Source organism: Mauremys reevesii, linkage group 8 (genome assembly GCF_016161935.1).
Source record: "Mauremys reevesii isolate NIE-2019 linkage group 8, ASM1616193v1, whole genome shotgun sequence".
In the NCBI taxonomy this organism is placed as follows: domain Eukaryota; kingdom Metazoa; phylum Chordata; order Testudines; family Geoemydidae; genus Mauremys; species Mauremys reevesii.
Genome location: NC_052630.1, coordinates 28342532 through 28364871, shown reverse-complemented (window position 1 = coordinate 28364871; position 22340 = coordinate 28342532). Strand labels below are relative to the sequence as shown.

The 22340-nt window shown below is 43.2% G+C and overlaps 1 protein-coding gene across 2 annotated transcripts in view; it reads right to left on the bottom strand.

The window, feature by feature from the left end:
* The window catches only part of RARS1 (arginyl-tRNA synthetase 1), a 33487-nt gene extending 14460 nt beyond the window's left edge, over window positions 1-19027 (bottom strand). The window contains exons 1-6 of one of the 2 annotated variants that reach the window (XM_039483567.1): window positions 18871-19027; window positions 11308-11442; window positions 10149-10337; window positions 5167-5278; window positions 3913-4013; window positions 62-183 (exon numbers count right to left, since the gene is read on the bottom strand). In XM_039483567.1, coding sequence (XP_039339501.1) covers window positions 62-183; window positions 3913-4013; window positions 5167-5278; window positions 10149-10337; window positions 11308-11442; window positions 18871-18915 — 704 coding nt within the window. In that variant the 5' untranslated portion in view covers window positions 18916-19027. Of the gene's footprint in view, window positions 1-61; window positions 184-3912; window positions 4014-5166; window positions 5279-10148; window positions 10338-11307; window positions 11443-13967; window positions 14049-18870 lie in introns of those variants that run through there. The other variant, XM_039483568.1, reaches the window with a different exon arrangement.
* Window positions 19028-22340: the final 3313 nt, after the last annotated feature.

The following is a 22340-nucleotide window of genomic DNA, read 5'->3' as shown; positions in this document are numbered from 1 at the left end:
ATTGGTGCACTTGTACAAGTCGAGATGAACAAACTTGTGTCCCAAGTCCAGCACTGCTCACCTCAGAACATCATAGCCCACAAACTCAAACAGACGGCACATGCTGTCTCCAATAATAGTCGAGCGCAGGTGACCAACATGCATCTCTTTGGCAATGTTAGGGGAAGAGAAGTCAACCACCACCTTGGACAGGGCAACAAATGGAGAGGGAGAAACATTATTAAATGCCGCACTGTACGACGTCCTGCTCTCAGGGTGAGATTTTCAAAGTTGTGGATACGTGCCTCATGGATATGTGGAGTCATCATGACTGCATACACAAGTGATGTATTTGCATGTGGCAAATGGTCAATTACAACTGGCCATTTGGGCAAGCTCAATTTTCTGCATGTGTATAACCGCAGTCATTTTATAGTTTAGAGCCTGATTTTCAAATCAGCACCAAATATCTAGAACTCTTCTGGCTGCATCATATTTTTGCCTATGAAAATTATCTGCATCCCTACTTACATTCTACAAACAAATCTTTACTAATTAAAAATAAATGTTCCTCTTTTACACAGCATAGGATAGGTTTAAAAAAATAGAATGACCACCCAGTGACCTGGCACGTCAAACTCTAAACGTGGCTTTTAGCTCCAAACTCCGGCAAACAATTCAGAGCAAAAAACACCCTTTTTAGGCCCAATCCTGAAAATCAGATCCATTGGCACAGACCCCTGCACCCCCAGGAAACTTATACAATGCTATGTAAAAGAGGATCATTTAACAAACAAGAAGGATGTACAGAGATTTTATACATATATTGCATATAAAAACTGTTAAAAGAAAATTATTAATGTTGCAAAGTCAAGCACTCAGAAATCAGGAAATGCCAGGTTTGAGGTCAGACTTGGTGTGCATTTACATTACGACACAGATTTTAATTACATAATGACTAGGGCTGTCAAGTGATTAAAAATGTAATTGCGATTAATCGCACTGTTAAACAATAATAGAATAGCATTTATTTAAATATTATTGCATGTTTTCTACACTTTCAAATACATTGATTTCAATTACAACACAGAATACAAAGTGTACAGTGCTCACTTTATATTTATTTTTTATTACAAATATTTGCACTGTAAAAAACAAAATAAATAGTATTTTTTAATTCACCTAATACAAGTACTGTAGTGCAATCTCTATCATGAAAGTTGAACTTATGTACAAAAAAAACTGCATTAAAAACAAAACAACGTAAAACTTTAGGGCCTACACATCCACTCAGTCCGACTTCTTGTTCGGCCAATTGCTCAGACAAACAAGTTTGTTTACATTTACGGGAGATAAGGCTGCTCACTTCTTAATTACAATGTCACCTGAAAGTGAGAACAGGCATTGTAGCTGGCATTACAAGATACTTATGTGCCAGATGCGGTGAAGATTCGTATGTCTGTTGATGCTTCAACCACCATTCCAGAGGACATGCGTCCATGCTGATGACGGGTTCTGCTCATTAACGATCCAAAGTAGTGCAGACTGATGCATGTTCATTTTCATCATCTGAGTCAGATGCCACCAGCAGAAGGTTGACTTTCTTTTTTGTGGTTTGGGTTCTGTAGTTTCCGCATCAGAGTGTTGCTCTTTTAAGACTTCTGAAAGCATGCTCCACACCTCGTCCCTTCAGATTCTTAAATCTTGGGTCAACTGCTATAGCTATCTTTAGAAATTTCACATTGATATCTTTGCATTTTGTCAAATTTGCAGTAAAAGTATTCTCAAAACGAACAACATGTGCTGGGTCATCATCCGAGACTGCCATAACATGAAATATATGGCAGAATGTGGGTAAAACAGAACAGGAGACATACAATTCTCCCCCAAGGAGTTCAGTCACAAATTTAATTAACATTTTTTTTTTTTAACGTGTGTCATCAGCATGGAAGCATGTCCTCTGGAACGATGGCCAAAGCATGAAGAGCCTATGAAACTTTAGCACCTCTGGCACATAAATATCTTGCAACGACAGCTACAACAGTGCCATGCGAACGCCTGTTCTCACTTTCAGGTTAAATTGTAATTAAGAAGTGGGCAGCATTATCTTCCGTAAATGTAAACAAACTTGTTTGTCTTAGAGATTGGCTGGACAAGTAGGACTGAGTGCACTTGTAGGCTCTAAAGTTTTACATTGTTAAAGTTTTAATTGTTTTGTTTTTGAGTGCAGTTATGTAACAAAAAACACTACATTTGTAAGTTGCACCTTCATGATAAAGAGATTGCACTAGCGTGCTTGTATGAGGTGAATTGAAAAATACGATTTCTTTTGTTAATCATTTTTACAATGCAAATATTTGTAATAAAAATAATATAAAGTGAATACTGTACATTTCGTATTCTGAGTGGTAATTGAAATTGATGTATTTGAAAATGTAGAAAAACATCAAAAATATTTAATAAATTTCAATTGTTTAACATATTGTTAAACATATTATTTAACAATGCGATTAATCATGGTGGGGTTTTTTTTTGAGTTAAACGTGTGCGTTAACTGCGATTAATTATGCCCTAATTATGCCCTAATTATGACATACAGGATCCCTGCTTCATTCAGTGCACAGGATGGATGGTGCTCATTTAATGAGAAGCTATTCAATATTTTGTTTTCTCATTGTTCAATGTGTGAACTCTAATCTCCTCATGGGATTTTCTATGGCGCCTATCACAATAGCATTTGAGTGCTTCACAAACAATTTTCACCACACCCATGTGCAAGGAGGGGATATTATTCCCATTTTACAGATGGGGAACTGAGGCACAGAGAGATTAAGATTAAAAGTTTCCACTAAATTTGAGTGCCCAACTTGAGATGACTAGGGCGTGATATTTCAGCACAGATAACACTATACAAGACTTTATATATTCAAAGCACAGCTCCCATTGAATTCATTTGCAGCTGAGAGTGATTGGCACTTCTGCAAATCAGACTCAGGGTGTCATGCCAGGCACTCAGAAAATAAAGAGCATGCATTAGTGTCCACCTGTGAAAAATCTGATACAAATGAATTTCCTAGCATCACAACTACAACCCTGGAACAGGCCAGGATAGAATACAGTTCTCAGGGCAGCATTCAATTGCACAGGCAACCTTTATTCTGGCATTTCTTAACTTCTGAATACTTGACTTTGCAACCTTAATAACCTTCTTTTAACAGTTTTTGAGTGTGGAGTTTCCTAGATTTTCAAAGCAGCAAACTGAATAAACAAGAAATTCCATCATGTGGCATCATACTGACATCCACATGGGTCATGAGCAGGACTGAAACCTTTAGATCCACTGCACAGACCTCTCCCACTTGAGCTGAGTAACTGATAGCGATAGTATGCTGACGTCCTCTATGTGGACCACACGAGGAGGGGATGAGACATACACTTTGCCCATGGTCTGCACAGATACTTGCTGACAGAAAAGGAATAGTGAGATTCAGGAATCTTGGGTTTCATTGCAGGCTCTGAAGGGAGAGTGCTCAAGTGGACACAAGTTCTTCTGTCCGTTCCTCCCAAGCTTGACCCCTTCTGCTCCCTCCCACCTGTCCCTCTCCTGTCTCTTCCCCACCCATGTCCCCATGTCCCATTCCCCTAAACAGCCCAGTCTCCACTCCTCAGGCTTTTCGTCCACATCTCCTTGCCAAGTCAGTCCAAGTCTCCCCCGCTGCCCCAACAGCTGCAAACTGACTAACCCCGAAGTGCCCACTGTTAAAATAGTAATAACCTGTGTATTTGTAGTTGGAATGTTTGTTAAAAGCTTCATTATAAGCTCAGCAAGAAAGTACATGCATACCAAGCAAAATCAGGGTCAGAACCATTCATCAGCACTTGCTATTGGACTGAAAGCAGTACTGAGACTTTAATGAAAGTTTATTAGCACACCTTTTTCCTGTTTTCCATAGCCGGTGGTTGAACTCCATTCACCAGTAAACTGCTCAGTTGTTTGGACACAAAATCCTTTCTCAAGTGGACATTAATAAAACCTTTAGAGGAAAAACAATGGTAGTTGGTGCTGTAAAACTATTTTTGAAAGCCATTTAATTGTGTACCAAAGTTCACAATTCCCTAGATATAAGGAAAATACAGTATTTAAAACTAACTTCAGAACATCTTAATAAACTTTTTGTTTCTGTAACAGGAAAAAAACCATGATCACACCCTGAAAAAAGAGAGTTAATTTACCAGGTTATGAGAGACTGTTTTCCACAAACGAATTGCTATTAAGCAAAGAAGTCTAAACTATACATATCAAATGCTACAAGATCTGATAAGTATATAACCTTCTTTGGGGCTTCTGTAATCAAGAGTGAACCCAAAAGTGAAATATTTGACAAAAAACGTATCTTGGGGTGTTTTGCAAACACATCTTGCAAACACTTGTATACCTAAGTGACATTACTCACAGCTGTCCCAGTGAGTTATCCTGTAGGCACTTATGCACATGAGGCTTTACTATGTACAAGTGCCACCACTTCCCATATATTTAAAACCACGGTGTCACATTTAGAAAAATTCAGACTTGCAGAACATTTGGGCACTGCTTTGATTTTACTGAGTTGCAGGGCTAACAGAGATTCTCTTCCCCATCCATCTGCAAAATACTTCCTTTTATTTAGTACTTATGAATGGCGTCAGAGTGAGTGCCAAGGAGACTGAAGTCTTCCACTTCCTTCAGAGCATGAGCAGTAGCAGTGTCATACTTTCCACATTGCTCTGCCATTGTGCCTTAGCTCTGAGCTGGAACGATCTCCCTCTGAGGATGAGAGGATAGCTTGGGTTGGGTTCCAGGCCCAATCATTTTCTCACAAGAGTGTCAATTTTGGTGGTGATTTTGTACTATGGACAAAACCTAGAAGCCTATAAGGTGGAATCCTGATCCCAGTAAAGCCAATGGAAAAATTCCCATTGACCTCCCTGGGACCAGGATTTCACCCACTGATTCTAATGCAAGTGCTAGTAAGCAGATTTTATGCTGCCAAATTAATCAGGCAAAACTGAATGTAATCCAAATGTTAATTCTATTTATAAAGCTAAAAAATAATCAAACTAGATTTTGTCTCCTTTATTGCCACTTGGTAGAATAGCTGCAACATCAAATTTAAATGCTGGGAAGGTACAACAATAGAGTCACCATACCAGGACCAGCGATTTCAACCTTCTCAATGTATTCATTTTCAGGAATATTTCTGGAAATGTTATCAGCAATTTCTCTTGGGCTCACTTTCTGTTCGCTGGTTTTGGGAAGCATCTGAAATGTAATGAGAGGATTCAGTACAGTCTAATCCTGGGGGGAATCTGATGGAAAATAAAATATAATCTGAGTTGATACTACACTGACAAGACCCACTAAATTCTTCTCTTCTAATAATCTCTGTGGAATATTAAGAATTTAGATCTGTAACCATGTTATGCATGGCATTCCCATGGGTGTTAACAGGAGTGCTACACGCAAAGCCCTGCCAAGATCTGGTCCTAAAACCTGTGGAATTTGGTACCACCTTAAGATGTCCTGGTGATATTACACCTTATAACATAGAAAAGTGCAAAGAAAAATATAACTGCAACATACGTAACTAGCTAGTTTCAAATATTGTCTTTGCTCATCATGTGCACCAGAGGTCTAAATATAACCAGTTTTTACTCTGCTCAAAACTGGGTATCTAGGCCTCACTAGCATATCATATGCTATGTGAACCCACTGCACCCCCAGAAAATCTGCATGGTTGCTTTTGAAAATCCCACTAAGCACTAATCATCATCATGGGAAATCTCAAATGAACATGGCCTTCTTGCAATCAAGAGACACTCGGATTGATCTCTGGCAAGGTGCTTAAAGTGATCTGATTGTATATTCAGTTTATGTCCGTCACTGGCAATCTTGTTGTACCATCAAACTTTTGGCACCCATGTGATCGCTGACACGCATGCTTTGGAATTCATTGGTCTTCCATTCTGATATGTCCATACCAAGAAAGCTACTGAAACTGAACCAGTGCTGGAGGCGGCAGTTGTTGGGGTTGGCTGTGATTACTCTTGTTTCTGATCTTGTCCTCTCACTGTACACAGAGCAGCTGACAGAGATGCCACTGAGGCGAAAATGACCAATGAAACCTAGCAAAAGGGCTATTCTGGAAGCCTATGTGTAGGTGACAAATGTAAAACATTTTTGTTCTCAGGTCACCCCGATTAAGCACTCTGGCAATCTGGGCCTTTTCTAGACTACGTTTTTATTTGTTATCGAGTTAGCCAACTTAATTTGAAGCACCACTCAGCACCTAGTGAATACCTTTCGAATCATGCTAGCTGGTCTTGGCTGTAACCTAAGCTTCTTCCAGGCTACACAGCAACCAGCTTGTGTGGTTTGAACTGTGCCTACATGAGGCGTGGAATGCTGTTTCAAATCATGTTCACTAATTGAATTTAAAACAAAAACAAAGGCATCTTTTCTAATTTAGTCAACCTTGGGTGCAGCCAAAACTAGATCTGAAAATCCCCACAGTACCCAGCATCTGATGAGGGGCTCAGTTGGCAATTTGCACCTGCACAAGCATTAAAAAAGTTGATGTGTGTGTGTAGAATTGACCCTTTCTGCTTCTTCCTCACTTCTGCAAGCACCGAATGGGAAAAGCAGCTTTAATATCACTTTTAAAAATATCAGTGACTAATTCCCCCACATCATGGCCAAATTTGGGGGGATTTTCTATCCATTCAAGTGCACGTGAGGTCACTGTACTGCCCTGGCAGGCCCTGGGTGAAAACAAAAGGATGCTAACATGTTTTGAGTGACTTTGGCTGGAGTGAAGGGGAATAATATTTAGAAACCGGGAGGGCAGCCGTGCCGGGTGTGTACAGCATCATACAACAGTGACTTTGAAAATCCCACCAGCTGGATGCCCAGTCTGGAAAGCAGATTTTTAAAAAGTAAACAGTGTCCACATTGTCCCTTATAATTCTCCCTCGTTGTCCAAAAACTGGGCATATCGGTCCTCTATGAAGCACCAAAACTTCAAAATTTACTTTACAAAATGTAATGAGGATCAGATTTTAAAACAAACATTCCCCTGCCCAATTTTGAACTCGGACATTACAACAGTGTGCTAGTGTCTGAGAGCCAAAATGTGAAACTGACTAGGAAAAAAACAAGTGAGAAGAATCATATGAAAAATAACTATGCAATATAAACAGGGATGGGCAAATCAGAATTGTAAAATGTTTAGTTTTGGTAACCGAAAGTGTTATTTTTAACAAAGTGAAGGAAGTGTATTGGTTTTATTTTTATTACGATTTTTAACCTGACAGTGAATCTGTAAAACTATTATCTCAGAGAAATAACTACATAAGACTGAGCTGGGCTGCCATTAAGTATTGCAAATGACATTCTGATATGTGAAACACAATCAGGCAGATCTGTCGTCTTGCATTAGGACTACTGTAAGGAGAACAGTGCAATGAAACATCTATGAGCTTAGCAAATTTGTTGTAAAATAGCATTTCTTTTCATTAAACTTAATACGGGGTAGGGGGAGTTATTGATATGTGACAGCTTAACAAGTTTCAGTTTCAGATATAATGCAGCACTATATGATTCATTTGATCCTACCATCAACACAATATGGCCTGAGTAAAGCTTGAGAATAGGCAAGGAAAATACCCTCTCTTTTCAGCAGCAATAACTTTAATCAATGGCTCAACAAGGGATAAGCTGCCAAAACAGGGGAAATAAATATTGAGCCAATGATTACAGGTGATGGTATCCAAGTCTTTATGAAGGCAATAACCTATATATCTGTTACTCTAGCAGTGCTTCTGGCTGAAAGCCCCGTTACAATATGCTAATGAGCTCCCAGTAAGACAAAACACATTTGTGATGGCAGTTTCTGCATTGGCAGGTCAAATGGGGAGGCTGTTGGCTGGCACGTAACAGTGCTGCCCAGGGGTCAGATTCATTCCTGCTACCACACAGCAGCAGTGTACAGATTGCTCTCTCTCTCTCTTTTGAAGGCAGTTCTTGGGAGCCACATGATCTAGCAAGGTGCACGTTATAACAAGGGAGCTTAACTGGAGTTGGAATCATGCTCCTTTACAATTCCGTAGTGCACAGCACACTGTTAGTCCTGTATGAACACAGAGAGTTCTACAGACATGCGTAAGGAAAGAACGAAGCCTGTATTGAAGTCCAATACAGCAAGCCTTAAGGCATCAGTTCCTCTGACAGTCTGGGACTTGAGAAACTATATAAATGACCCTGAAATGCGAGTAAGCGTTTGGGCATCAAGTAATGAAAAAAAAGTAGACACAGAGAAGACAGTGCTGTATGAGAATCCTAACAATGACTTAATTGGGGTAAAGTGGCGGTCAAGAGATGTTAAAAAAAAAAAGGCATTACTCAGAAAGTTTGTATCTGTGCAGTCACCCAAGGACCTGTTACTCTAAGAGACAGACAGATCTTTCCGCGGAGGCTGTCGTAATATGCTAATGAGATCTAAGGAAGACAACACACATTTGTGAGAGCTGTTTCTGCATTGGCAGTTCAAACCAAGAGGTTGCTGTTTGGCAAGTATCAATGCTGCCCAGGAGTGAAACCCCATGAGACCAGCAGTTTGCACATGACAAACCCCTGTATGCGTGCCATGGGGAAATAAACATTTTGCTTATTACAACAAGGGCTCTGAAATAAAGAGCTATGATGTTTAATAAATGAATAAGGGATAGCTCAGTGGTTTGAGCTAGGCTGACCCTGGTGCCCATCACCTGGGTTAACTCTGCAATGAAGACACACTCTAAAACAACTCCATGCCATGCATTCTTACTTGACATCCTTCTCTCCTTTATTATCCGACCTCTCTCACAAAGGATTACTGGCTCTCCCTTCCTGCAGTTTCTTTTTTCATCGCCCACCCTCAACTTTCTTGGACATCACTTTGCTGAACAATGGTTAATATTACTGTTTTCTCACAGGTACTTTGCAGAGCAAGTGACAGAAAACTATACAGTACGTTTTGCTGCATGTTATCTTTTGCTGGTGGTGTGCAGCTCAGACAATGCATAATTTTGGGGCATACTAAGCTTGACATCATTGATTTATGTTACATTCATTAAATAAGGTGCCAAAAGTACTGCATTTGTGCATGAGACCACATGGCGAAATTACAGCAGAATCCCATTTATCCGGTCTAACTGGGGCAATGATCAAAACTCTGGATAAACTAGAGAATGAGGAAAAAGTGATGCTGCAGTGCCATCTAGCGGCCACAGGAGAGATCGCCTGCTTCTGGCCCTGCAGTCCTGGTTGTTCTGTAACCGGGGCAAACCAGTAAAGCAGAGACTCTCAAACTTTTGTACTGGTGACCCCTTTCACACAGCAAGCCTCTGAGTGTGACCCCCCCACCTTATGAATTAAAAACACTATTTTATATATTTAACACATTATAAATGCTGGATGCAGAGCAGGGTTTGGGGTGCAGACTGACAGCTCACGACCCCCCCGCACCATGTAATAACCTTGCGACCCTCTGAGGGGTCCCAACCCCCAGTTTGAGAACCCCTGCAGTAAAGGGAGAGTCAGATAAATGGGGTTCTGCTGTGTCTGGCTGCAGTTCTACTGTTGTCTAATTAATACAACTAGAACTCATTGTAGTAACACTGTACAACATTGTAGCAAGTCTGTGTTTAAGGTGAGGAGAAATAGTGGATTATTTTATGGGAACAAGTGTAAAGCATTTATGGCAATAAAACAATTAAGCCAGAGGTTGAAGTCTCTTTAACTTACAATTGAAAAGTACTTGAAATGTTTAAAAGAGCAACACATACTCCCTTGAAGGCACAAACACTGCCCCTTACCTAGCTACAAAAACCTAGACTGCAGAGGTAGATCAGCTAGCCTTGAGGGTCTTCAGAATCCTTTTAGTCTTGCATTTTTCATCAAAACAGAAGTCTAAGGGCCCGTTCCTATTGCACCCAAAATTCCCCAAGTTCAATGTCATCATATAAGTGAAGACTGCAGGATCAGACTCTAAAACATGTCTAATGTAGAACCTGATATTGCTTTGGATATATCCTTAAAGAGCTTCAGACCCCACAGAAGTCCCATGCACCAAGAATTTTTTTTGAATAGTTACCTTTGTTATGCTCATAGCACTGTTACACTGGTAATCCCCAAATTTGGGCTGTTGACTTGGCGTGACTGCCAGTGGGGGGTTTTCTAAATCCGGATATGCAGCCTTGATGGCATCTCTAAAGATCTCCTGAATGCGGCTGTTGATATTAATCATGCTTTTCACTGACTTATTTCTCTCCTCTTGAAGACTCTGAAAGAAAACAAACAATGTCAAAACACAAGGTCACAACATTCTAGGAGAAGTTACTTCACACTCTCACTCAAAAGCTGCCTGGCAAACCAGAGCAGATCAGGCTGGGGCACCTAGGTATTACTGCAATACAAACAACAGAAATGCAAAAGCATTATCATCAAAGAATTTGGCTCTCAGTTTCCACAGTACATAGTCTTTGGATGTACCCTACAGTTATACATTCTCAAGTAAGCTCTACAAATTTTATTTTAGGAACTTTTTACTGACAACGGTCGGACTTAATACTGCTCCTGTTCCCACTGAAGTCAATGGGGAAAAGATTGGGCCTTTTCATACTGTATGCATTATGGGTCGTTCATGTGATGCATAGGAACTTGCCTGGATCCCTCTGCTTTGGCGTGAGTTTCACCGTATACGCATATTTATTAACTAAATATCTCTTCTGAAATATGCCAATTATCTTTGTTGCCTTTACACAGCAATACCTTATTCCCTGTTTTTACTACTTTCTAGATTAAATAGTTTCTCCTACCACTGTCACTTTAGCTTTCATTCCCAGATTTTTAGTACAGAACCCCCACCCTTTGAACTTAACAGTGTTAATACTTTCACTGGTTCAGGTATAGCAAACCTTTTCATACTTTTATGTATGTGCCCATTAGCTGACCTCAGTAGGGTCTCAACTCTAACAGGAGTGCCCTACTCCAAGAATGCAGAAGAGATTATAGGGTGTGCTTAACTGACTACAGGCAATTATCGTAAAATGTTAGCAAAAAGCCATGTTGTCCAAAGAATTGTGGAAGAACAGAGCTCTATGAATATACCATTTACAACTGTGGGAGCAGAGTGCAGGGTGAACAAGTTGTTACCTAGTATTAGCTATAACAAAATAAAATCTCTTCACCTGATGTAAAGGAAAGCATATACCAATATGTACTATATTGCCGATTCCTTTTTCCACCCTCACCTTTTGAAGAACGTTTAGCCGGTACTTAAGCTTTGTGTTTTCGTCTCGCAATCCTTCCAAACTTGGAGATACTTCCAAGCAGCCAAAGTTCTTTAGTCGATCAATCTCTGCAGCCAAGATCTTGATCTCTTTTTCCTGATAAGTAAAAATAAAATAATGAACGTCAGCTGCTGCATTTGCATCTGAGGTAACTCTTGGAGTAGATTGCATCAGAACTTTGATCATTAACCCATTTCTTTAAAATATAGCCCAAAAGGAAAACATTAACGAAGCTGAACACTGCTATAAAAGAGTAATTAGTAACAATTAGCACAAGTGTCTTTTGACAGACTCTGACACTGATACTAGCATATTGTTAATGAAAATTCAGAGTAATTATAGGTCTTTATCTCCCACACACTTAAACATGAGAGCAACTGTGCTCACTTGGGTAGTCCTATTAGCTTCAAAGACATTACTGGGACTTTAATAGGACTCGTTACAGGGGTAAGCGTCTGCAGGGTCAGCTCATCATTTTGTTTTTTTTAAAAGGTCTAATATTTTTGCAGATGAAAAAAGTACCTTACAAAACCACTAGTGCACAAAGGAAAAATAGCCCTTTTAACTAAATAGCCCTTTTAACTAACAATAAGGCTATATTCAGTGCAGTAAGCCATTCTCCTCTGCCAACTGAGGGCTGGGAGGGCTACAGCTAAAGCTAAGTAGCTCCAAAGTTAGAGCCCCTCCCCCCACACCTTTCTTTTTTTTGGGGGGAAAAAAAGGCACACAGATACCATTCTGATTTTATTAAAAGTCCCCCTCAGGCTGAGAGTTTTCACACTCAGTTTCATCAGACCAAATGCAGGGTCACATTTTCCTCTGAGGATAAATCCATATTAGGTGGTACAAGTCCAAGCCTCGAGAAGTTTGAGGTACAATGGAATTAGACACCTGCCGCTGGCCTGTGCCAGCTGACTCAGGCATGTGGGGGTCAGGCTGAGGGGCTGTTTCATTGCAGTGTAGACGTTGTGGCTTAGGCAGCAGCCCGAGTTTGGGGACCCTCCCGCCTTGCAGGGTCCTCAAGCCTAGGCGCTGGCCCGAGTCTGAATGTCTACACTGCAGTGAAACCACCTCTTTGCTTGAGCCTGATGTGGGTTGTTAATTGCAGCGCAGACATACCCTTTGACTCACTGATTCCAAGGGGGGGAGAGAGAATGGTCTCACACACAAGAGAATGGGCTACAGCCTTTCAGGGAGTAGATCCACAGGGAACAGTGAAGCCATCTCTGCAGATATCCTCACTCCCATCTGACTGCCTAACCTCTTCTCCATTCTTGCAGCACAGCTCCTGATACTTCCCCCTTGATAAGGGGGAAAGACCCAGAGAATTCCCATCAATAGTAACTCATGGGTGGCTGATTTCCAAGGAAGCATGTTCCAGAGATTGATTGCTCCTTAGGTTTTCCCCTCTCCCAGCTCCAGTCAGACCTCCCCTAAAGCCAAAGAGCCTCAACCCTGCAGAGCTAAAGCAAAGGGGCCTCCATGGGAGACAACGCGGAATGGAGCCTCTGTTCACCTTTCCACTTGCTTCTCTTTACAGTGCAGAGCAATGAGGTGCATTTAATGGGCAATTTTATCCTACCAAAGTTAAAAGCCATAGAAGCCCCTGAGAACAGAAACATTTGCATTGCAATTGCACCACAGGCTCAGCTTCATTAATAATCTGTCATGTGACCTCATATTCCTTTTTATTTGTATCAACTGAACAATTTAGGTCTTCAGAACTTTTGGAATTATATTTTCCTAGTATGTCAAGCAGCATTTTCTAAGAATTCCAGTACTGTCTAACCTCAAGCAAAGCAAAAGCATGAGTCAGGCCACAAAAACCCCAATGAGGCTGGTGTAAAAAATTAGATTTAAAAATAATAAATGTGGGGTTCTTTTTATCTGCTTTCTGAGCGCTTAGGTGAACATGCTTCACATTTTCAAAATTTTCTCTGCAAGCATGAAGGTCAGAAACTTACTGAAGTCTGGGATTCTCATGCAGTCTCTTGAGATTCTAGGGTCTCTAAGAAAAATAACCTAATATCATCACTAGACTCATGATAAAATTGCATTATAGGAATTCCTGTGATCAGGCAGAGAGCAAACTATCTTTCCTGAGGTTTCCTTTATACACAATATTCTACCATTTTAAAACATTCCACATACAGGTGCTCCCTGATCCAGGTATTTAACTTCTGTTTTTGAAATAAATGCAAGTCAAAGACAAAATAAATCAATGACCAATTTGCTCTAACAGAAAAGAAAAAAGAAAAAAAAACCACCCTAACTGGTGGACAGGATATTTCTCACCCATCCTCATATTTTTGTACGGTTCCAAACTATTTGCACTTTGATATCATTTGGAGACACATTTTTCAAAGAGCTTCAGACTGAAATACAAGTTAAAGATCTTGCAAAATGAATAGAGACAGAGTTAATTGAATCTTACTATTTTACAATTAAGTTTTTCCATAGAATAACACAAGTTACACCACAAAGAAGTCAATATACCCAGCAGCAGTGTTGTGAACTCAAGTTTAAGCTTCAGAAAAGTCAGTGTGTGCGTTAAGGAAAGCAAACACACACACTCTTCTTAACACTAGTACTGCACACCAATTGAAATCTTCATACAATACCTTTTCTGCAGCAACGTCAGCAACAGCTTCAAAGCAGTGCTGTAACAAGTTAGTCGGTCAATGCCACCGAATGATTTTTGAGAAATGAAAATTATTATCCTTATCAAGGAATTTAACTTTCACTTTCGAAATGAATGCAATTCATGGCCCAACCCAATGGCCAAATTGCTTGCATTTTTCCACCAAAAAAACCAATCTAAAGGGCAGGGTTCATGCTGAGATATTTGTCTACTGCTGCATGATTATCCTGCACAAAGAAAAATCATGCCCTTCCCCACTAAGGCTCCCCCCTCCCCTATACCCCCAACAAACATTCACACATTTCACCATGATTGTACAGAAACAACAGGTTTGCAGCACAAATGTCCCATGCACTCATGTGGCAGTGAGGCTGACCCCATTTCACAGTGATCTGACATTGAGATGTCAGCCTAGGTTGTCACTTGAAACGTCATTTTTCCCTCTCTCCTTTATAAAGTTTTAGCCAAATCCCTGACATTACTTAACCATAGGGGGAAGCAAAGACTTTTATTATATGACAGGTTCTAAAATATCCCACCTTTCTTTGCTGCCACTGGTGGCCCTCAGTATTTGCTCACCACAAGCTGGTCTGAATGCAGTAGGAAGGTTACTTAGCATAAAGCATCAAGACTTCTTAAAAGCTCCTGCTCAAGTGCAGCCATCTGTTGTAAGGCTCTCCCCGGTGAGTTCTGACCCCAGGGTGAGTTCCACTGAAGAACTGTGGTGTTGCCTCAGCACACCACAACACAAATGGCAGCAGCAGGAAGAAGGAATTGGCATAGATAAGTAGCTTTGTCTCAGAGACTAGCCAGACCCAGTGTGGTTTCTTCCATTGGCCCATAGAGAGTGCAGTATCATCCAAACGGGCACTATCCATGATCTGCCCTCAAGTAAACTGCCAGCCTGGAAACTGGCCACTTAATAAGGTTCTGTCTGTGTAAAACCACTTCAGCTTACTCCTGTTTAGCTACAACTTAAACCGGGTGCCGGGATCAACCTAGTACAAAACTTCACATATTGACTCTTTTGGTATGTCCTGTTGCGATGCAAATCCTGTGATTTATCTAGCCCTCTGGGTAATCACTTGTGAATCCCTAACGGCAGTAATGGGATACTATCAATTCTCTATCTTCCATCTGAAATTCATACCACGAAACCTGGGTGCACAAGTACACTCACGCAAAGGCTTACAAATCTTTTATCTGTGACTTCTCTTTCATACTATCTTAGAAGAACAACAGTGGGAGACGGCATTACATGTGTAACCAAGAGAAAGATAACCAGGAGAGGAAAGGAAAAAGCGCCATCTGTCTCACTGCTGCCGTGCTAGGGTAACCTGACCCTCGGCCTAAACACAACTTGTCAATAGAAGGTCATACCTGATGACCACTTCATGCATTCACCACAGCTTCTCATGAAGCCATGCTGTCATCTCCAGAGGCTCTTTGGTCAGCTGTGCTCTAGAAATCTTCCCCTCACCGGTGAATTCAAAATCTAAAGCTTTTTTTAACAATATTAGTATTGCCCTTAAACTTCCACAGATACCACCAGGGAATGGTGCATTAAAGTGGCATGCACGTATTACACTATAAGGATTGCCTTTATTTGTGAGCAGTGGGCTAGCTCCTACTAACACATGCCCACTCAATTAAATATGGAATAACCGGGTTTGGGGGGGGGGGGGTAGAGGGGCGAGAGGTGTGTGTTCTTCCTGAATGGTAGAGTCAGATGTTTATCTCCAAAAATTTATTTCAGCTACCAACAACCAACTACCTTCTTTATTTAGATCAGCAATCAAAACAGTCACATGGAATCTTTCCCCTAAAATTGAGCAATTCTTTTTCTTTGGATCTTTTCCTTTTGTCTAGCTATATACCATTTACACCATGGTTATTACTGTAGCACCTGAGCACCTTTGAATTTAACTTATTTTCCTCTCTGCTGCCCCCTCTCCCTCTATCCACCCTATTGTTCCTGTGTTTCTTTCTCCTCCTGTATCTTTGTTTCACTATTTACGCCAGGTCTTGCATGGCCATGCTCCTCATTCCATCTGATGGATGGAAGCATCTCTATCACCACCCCTGTTTGGTCCAGTGAGCAAGAGATTAAGTGTTTGATTGTGGATGTATATATTGCCACTATACCACTGCCACAACTCTCTCTTCCCTGCCTGAGTATCCCCAGCCACTGCTCCAATTTCCCTTTGCCTCACCAGGTTTTAATGGCAGACCTCCTCATTTTATTGGAAGACTCATTTGAGGTCTCAGATGTATGTGGTGGGACTTTTCTGAGACCTCCACAGAAGGGGACAGGCTATTGACTCCTTAAGAGACATAATTTCTTCCAAACGTTTAGTTAAGCAGATGTTACTATCAAACAAAATATAAAAAGATCTTCAAACACTCTTTCCCTTTCAGAAAATCTCTTGATTAGTGTTGTCACAATCCTACCAGGTCTCCACCATCTTCGAGGGTAGACAAATTCTGAATTCTAATGGAGAGAAAGCAGGAAAAAAACTAAGGGCATGCCTACATTACTCGCCGAATCGGCGGGCAGCGATTGATCCAGCGGGGGTCGATTTATCGCGTCTAGTCTAGATGCGATAAATCAACCTCCAAACACTCTCCCGTCGACTCCTGTATGCCACTGCTCCGAGAGGCGCAGGCAGAATCGATGGGGGAGCAGCAGCAGTCGATGCACTGCAGTGAAGACACCACGGCGAGTAGATCTAAGTACGTTGACTTCAGCTACGTTATTCATGTAGCTGAAGTTGCATAACTTAGATCGATCCCCTACCTCAGTGTAGGCCTAACACTTGTTGGCCTTCTGAGCACATCGCAAAGCAGCAAAACAAACCCATTTTTCCCCTTTGTAGATTACCTTTTTAAGCCAAAGTCATTATACTACTTGAGAATTGGACAAATCATTTTATTATATGAAAGAGAAGGCTAACTACACACATTTGAGCTTTGATCCTGTAGTCAGATAGGTTTCTGAAGATCCCTTCACCCATGGTGAGTTGCACTGAGTTGGGCCTAATATTGCCCTTCTCTAAACTTTGGTGGGCAGCATAGTTCTTTTATTTTTGCGCCTTTATGCCTGATGTCTCCCTCTTCATTTTTTTTCTATTTACCTTGCTCACCCCATCTGTTTGTTTCTCTCCTTGCCTTCCTGTGCATTTTTTTGCCTCTGACCTTTTCCTGCCTTCATTTTAGTGCTCTCTTTAGCAATCATGCTTTATGTATACTTTGCCTGTATTATATGTGACTAATCTTTCCTTCTGTAGGTGAAAACCGTGTACAGCAATTCTGAAGTGATACAATAGTTAGGTAGCAACCCCTGTAAGAAATGACAAGGTAAGTACAGCAGGGTGTTTGTATGTGGTGAGTGGCTAACAATGCACAGCAGATGTCTCTCTCAGAGATTTTGACACACATGCTGACATAATTAAGGGCTTTCCTACGCACAAATGTTATACTGCTTTAACTAAGCCAGTATAGCTGAAGTGGTACAATCCCCCTAGCATGAATGCAGTTATACCAGCAGAACTGCATTCACATTAGGGGTTATACCCAGGGCTGGCTCCCAGGGCTTTGCAACACCAAGCGTCGGAGGAAAAAAAAAAAAGCCACGATTGCGATCAGCACGTGCTCCACCGTGCCGCTTTCTTCTTCGGTGGCAATTCGGCAGCATGTCCTTCCCTCCGAGAGGGACCGAGAGACCTGCCACCGAAATGCCACTGAAGAGCCCGATGTGCTGCCCCAAGCACCTGCTTGCTGGTGCCTGGAGCCATCCCTGGTTGTACCAGTAGAACTGTATCAATTTTTTTTTTTTTTTTAAAGCACACCCATACCACATAGTTATACTGATACCAACACTGTGTGCAGAGAAGACCTTGGAGCACAAACAGAATCCCAGGTTGGTGTGGAATGAAGTTACAGGCCGGCCTCTTGTCCAGCAGCATTGTCACAAGAGGAGGCAGTATATTTGGGTATTGGCCTGTTAGCATGCAATCGGTAGGGCTCAGATTGGTAGCCAGCCGGCAGCGGCCCAAGTGTTTTGTACTCAACCCTGCGTGACACAAAGCCACAGTCCCTGCACCCGACGTGCTTACAATCTAAGCAACAGGCAGATGCTCCCACAGGTGTCACTGCCCCAGTTTGGTAAGATCCCCCTGATTTTTCCACAGTGGCTCAGGGTGGTGAAGTGTCACCATGGCACTGTGGCGCAGTGTGACCTCACCACCAAAGACCCACACCCAGCGCCACAGTCCCAAGCCAGGCCCCGGTGCCACCCCCCCAGACCCAGCAGCGCCACCTTAGCCCCAGGCCGGGGAGCAGCCCGCCTACCCCGGGGCCACTGGACCCTCCCGGGCCGGGGAGCAGCCCGCCTACCCCGGGGCCACTGGACCTCCCCGGGCCGGGGAGCAGCCTGCCTACCCCGGGGCCAATAGAACCCCCCCCCCCGGGGCCACTGGACCTCCCCGGGCCGGGGAGCAGCCTGCCTACCCCGGGGCCACGGGCCCCCCCCGGGCCGGGGAGCAGCCTGCCTACCCCGGGGCCACTGGACCCCCCCGGGCCGGGGAGCAGCCTGCCTACCCCCGGGGCTGCTGGACCCTCCCGGGCCGGGGAGCAGCCTGCCTACCCCGGGGCCAACAGAACCCAACCCCCGCCCCCCGCGGTGCCACGGAGCAGCCTCCCCAGTGGACACGCCCCGCTACGAGCCTCCCACCCACTGAGCCCTTGCGCCAGGACAGGCTGCGGGCGGCGCGGCCGGGCTCCCTCCCTCCGGCCCAGGGCGGAAGCGGGAACCAGAACAACCCGCAACATGGAGCCAGCCGAGCTGGGGCGAGCGTCCCTCTCCCGGGGGAGGCGGGGCTAACCTGCTGCAGGAGCCGAGCGGAATATTGAGCCACGTGAGCCTCCATTCTCACCGGGGCCCCGGCGGCTCGGCAAAGCGGAAGCGGAAACAGCTACGCGCCGGAAGCGGAAGGAACGTGCCGGTCCGACCCTTGCGCACGCGGAGCCGGGCCTGCGTTTAGTGCGTGTCGCACTGCGCTGCTCCAAGGGGCTGCTGGGGCTACCCCCGGGCTGGAGCAGAGGCCGCCCTGCTTCGCGGGCAGGGCGGTGAACGCGCTGGCTGCGACGGCATGGAACCGTGACCGACCTGCGCACGGGCCCAGCGCCGCGGCGGCGGGCACGGAACGGCCCCCCAGGCGGAGGGCAGCAGCAGCAGTTCGTGTCCTTGCGCCAGAGCCTGCCCCTCTGTACTAATGATTGCCCGGGTGCCTGCCTAGCGCGGAGCTGTTTGGCAATAGAGGCTCTCCCTGTTTTCCATGGGGTGCGGTTTGAGTGAGCCCCAGGCTTTTAGAGGCATGGCGGGTGAGGAAATATCTTTTATTGGACCAACGGCTGTTGGTGAGAGAGAGACGCTTTTTAGCTACACAGAGCTCTTCCTGGAGCCTGAAGAAGAGCTCTATGTAGGTGCAAAGTTTGTTTCTCACTAACAGAAGTTAGTTCAATAAAAGATATTTCCTCAGAGGCCTTGTCACATTGAGTCCAGGCAGGTGGTCACCAGGAGCTCTGAATGCAGTGCCAGTCACCACCCTCTTTCCTCGGCGCAACAATGACTCATTCAACTGAATGTGCAGTACTGTTATGTAGTGTGCATAAACAAACTGATAGGGTATAGGGGGGATAAATTGGGTGAGATGGGGTGAACTGCTACAGCAGAGTCAAGGAGGAAGAATTTACAGAGCAGAAGGGAATTTGTCATTGTGAGGCTGCAGCTGGAGATTAATGATTACTGACGTGCCATTAGAAGAATTCCCTAGAGTTCCAAGTTTAGGAAAGCAGCCCAGCAATAGCCCACATACAGTGTTAATTCCCTTATTCCCATAACTGCTTTAATAAGACATGCTTATTGGTGCTTCAGCATTGAAGCGCCTCTGCACAGCACCACTCTCCCTAGTAATGGCAAGGGGCGTAATGGATTTTTGGTTGCATGAACTAATACGATTTTTTCCCCCATACCATGGGTAGGAGTATAGGGCAATGGCACTGAATATTGTTACTATACTGCTACAGGCAGTGGTAGTTTTAGCTGACATCTCAGTGCTGAGAGTAATGAAGGTATAGAAAACACAGCTGCTATTAGCATCATGAAGCCACCTGAGCCCATATACCACTAACTTGTTTACTGCATTGGGGTCATCCAGTCTTACCAGGGAGTGGCATGGAATGGCCTCCTACCACAAAGGAAGAAATAAGGCAGCCATCCCTAGAAACCTTTGGGAGAGGATTGCAGAGTATCTCCCTGAAATTTCATTGAGGTTACAAAAGACATCCCTATATGCATAAATAAGATGTTCTGCATAGCCCTCTCTCTCACTCCCCCAGCCTAACCCAACAGCAGAATGAAAAATAGATGCCAACTCTACCTCTGTGTGTTGTACTTACCTCTTCTCATACAAGTAAAACAATGAGAAGTCAATACCTGTGTTAGTTAACTGGGGGATGGGCTAGGTGCTATCTTTTAAACCCTGTAAGGAAGAATGCATGCACACACTTATCCAAGGTCCCTTTCCCTTCTTTGGGCTCATCTGTGCTGTCTGCTGGGACTGGCTAGATCAGTGGTCCCCAAACTGCAGGACACACCCTCTCAGGGGGCCATGGAGGAATGTTCAGGAGGATGTGGCAGGGCCGGGGTCAGCCGCCATGAGGGGGAGGGAGGGAGCGCCATGTAAACCAGGCCTAAGTTTTTTCAAGCTTTTTACTTCCAGGCCAGCTGATACTAAAATAATGTGATTACAACTTAGCCATCTTTAAGGTCATTCATGAGATCTGTTTCTCCATGGATTCTACATATAATTAACTGTTCACTTCAGAACTTCTTATATGCTAGCTAGAAACTGCTATTCAAGGGGTTCCAACATGTCTAATTTTCAAATTCAAAATATAGCTAGAGATGGCAAAGACCTTGTATTGCTGAATCCATCTCCCTACAAGTGCTGGATTGCTGTTTTCTACTAAAACAGACTTGAAGGAGACAAGGTAGAGATCTAAAATTTAAGCTTTTGTTTAGCTAGCATAGTTAGGTGGGGATGTATCAAAGACTAACATTTCAGCTAACTTTTGGCATTTTAAGAGTACAGTAATTACAAAATAGTTACATTACAATTATTGAGTAACCATACTCTGTTTTCAATATGTAATTACCATTAAATCAGATAGCCAGAAGGTTGCTTATATTACTGATTTACATATTCCCTCTTTGCGGAGCTCATCAATATATGTAATATTGGAAGGCATGTATATTAACTACATTATATTTTTACTAATTGTTCTAAATCATAACTGGGAAGGTTGCTATATGTGAATCAGTGTTGAGTACAGAGGTATCAAAAGGTATTACAGTACTAATATTACAAAGTGACCCTTTTTATTCCACCACTTTCTTAACTCCAGTCAGTTTTGAAGGTCACACCAAAAATCAATGCATAAATTGCTATACATGGTCTAACTACCACGGTCACTACAAGTAAAGTAAAACATATGAAATCCCTATACAAAGTTCATTCTTTCCACATATCACTGCATTATCAAGCAGTGGGAGTCTTAAGATCTCTCCTGTCAAGAGACTTTAATGAAGAATGCTGTGTCAATTGAGCGCTTTATTAAGCGGGTTAACTGCCTAACACATCTAATCTAGCTTTAAGATTTGTGTATAGTTCTCAACACTGTAGTATTAAGTACATGATTCACTGAGGACGTAGGGGCCAACTCTGTGGGTGCTCCGGGGTTGGAGCACCCCCGGGGAAAAATTGGTGGGTGCTCTGCACCTGCCAGCAGCTCCCCACCCCCTTGCCCTAGCTTGCCTCCTCTCCACCTCCGCTTCTGCCTCCTCCCCGAGCACGCTGCTGCGTCCTACTTCTTCCCCCTCCCTCCCAGCGCTTAGCACTGCGAAACAGCTGTTGGCGCCTGTGAGGGAGGATACCAATTTTAAATTAAAGCTACAGGGTGGAGCTGTTCATGAATAAGACTGTTAAACTGAGCACTTCAGAGGTTTGGAATGCATCTGGCATATTTTGGAAGCTAAATACAATTGTAAGATATCTATGACCTAATGAACAAGCCGCTGTCCAGGTCCAATTCCCACTGAGCAGGTCCACCAGTCGTATTTTTCTTCAAAGGATTCCTCATTCTTGTAGCCCACTGTGAGAGGATGTGCAGATTCCACTGAGTGTTTGGCAGAGAATTAAAACCCTGTGTCCAGAAGTCTATGGGGAACTATGCCGAAACATCCAGGGCCACTGTTATTGTTTCCTCTAACGTATAAGATTTATATGTTAAG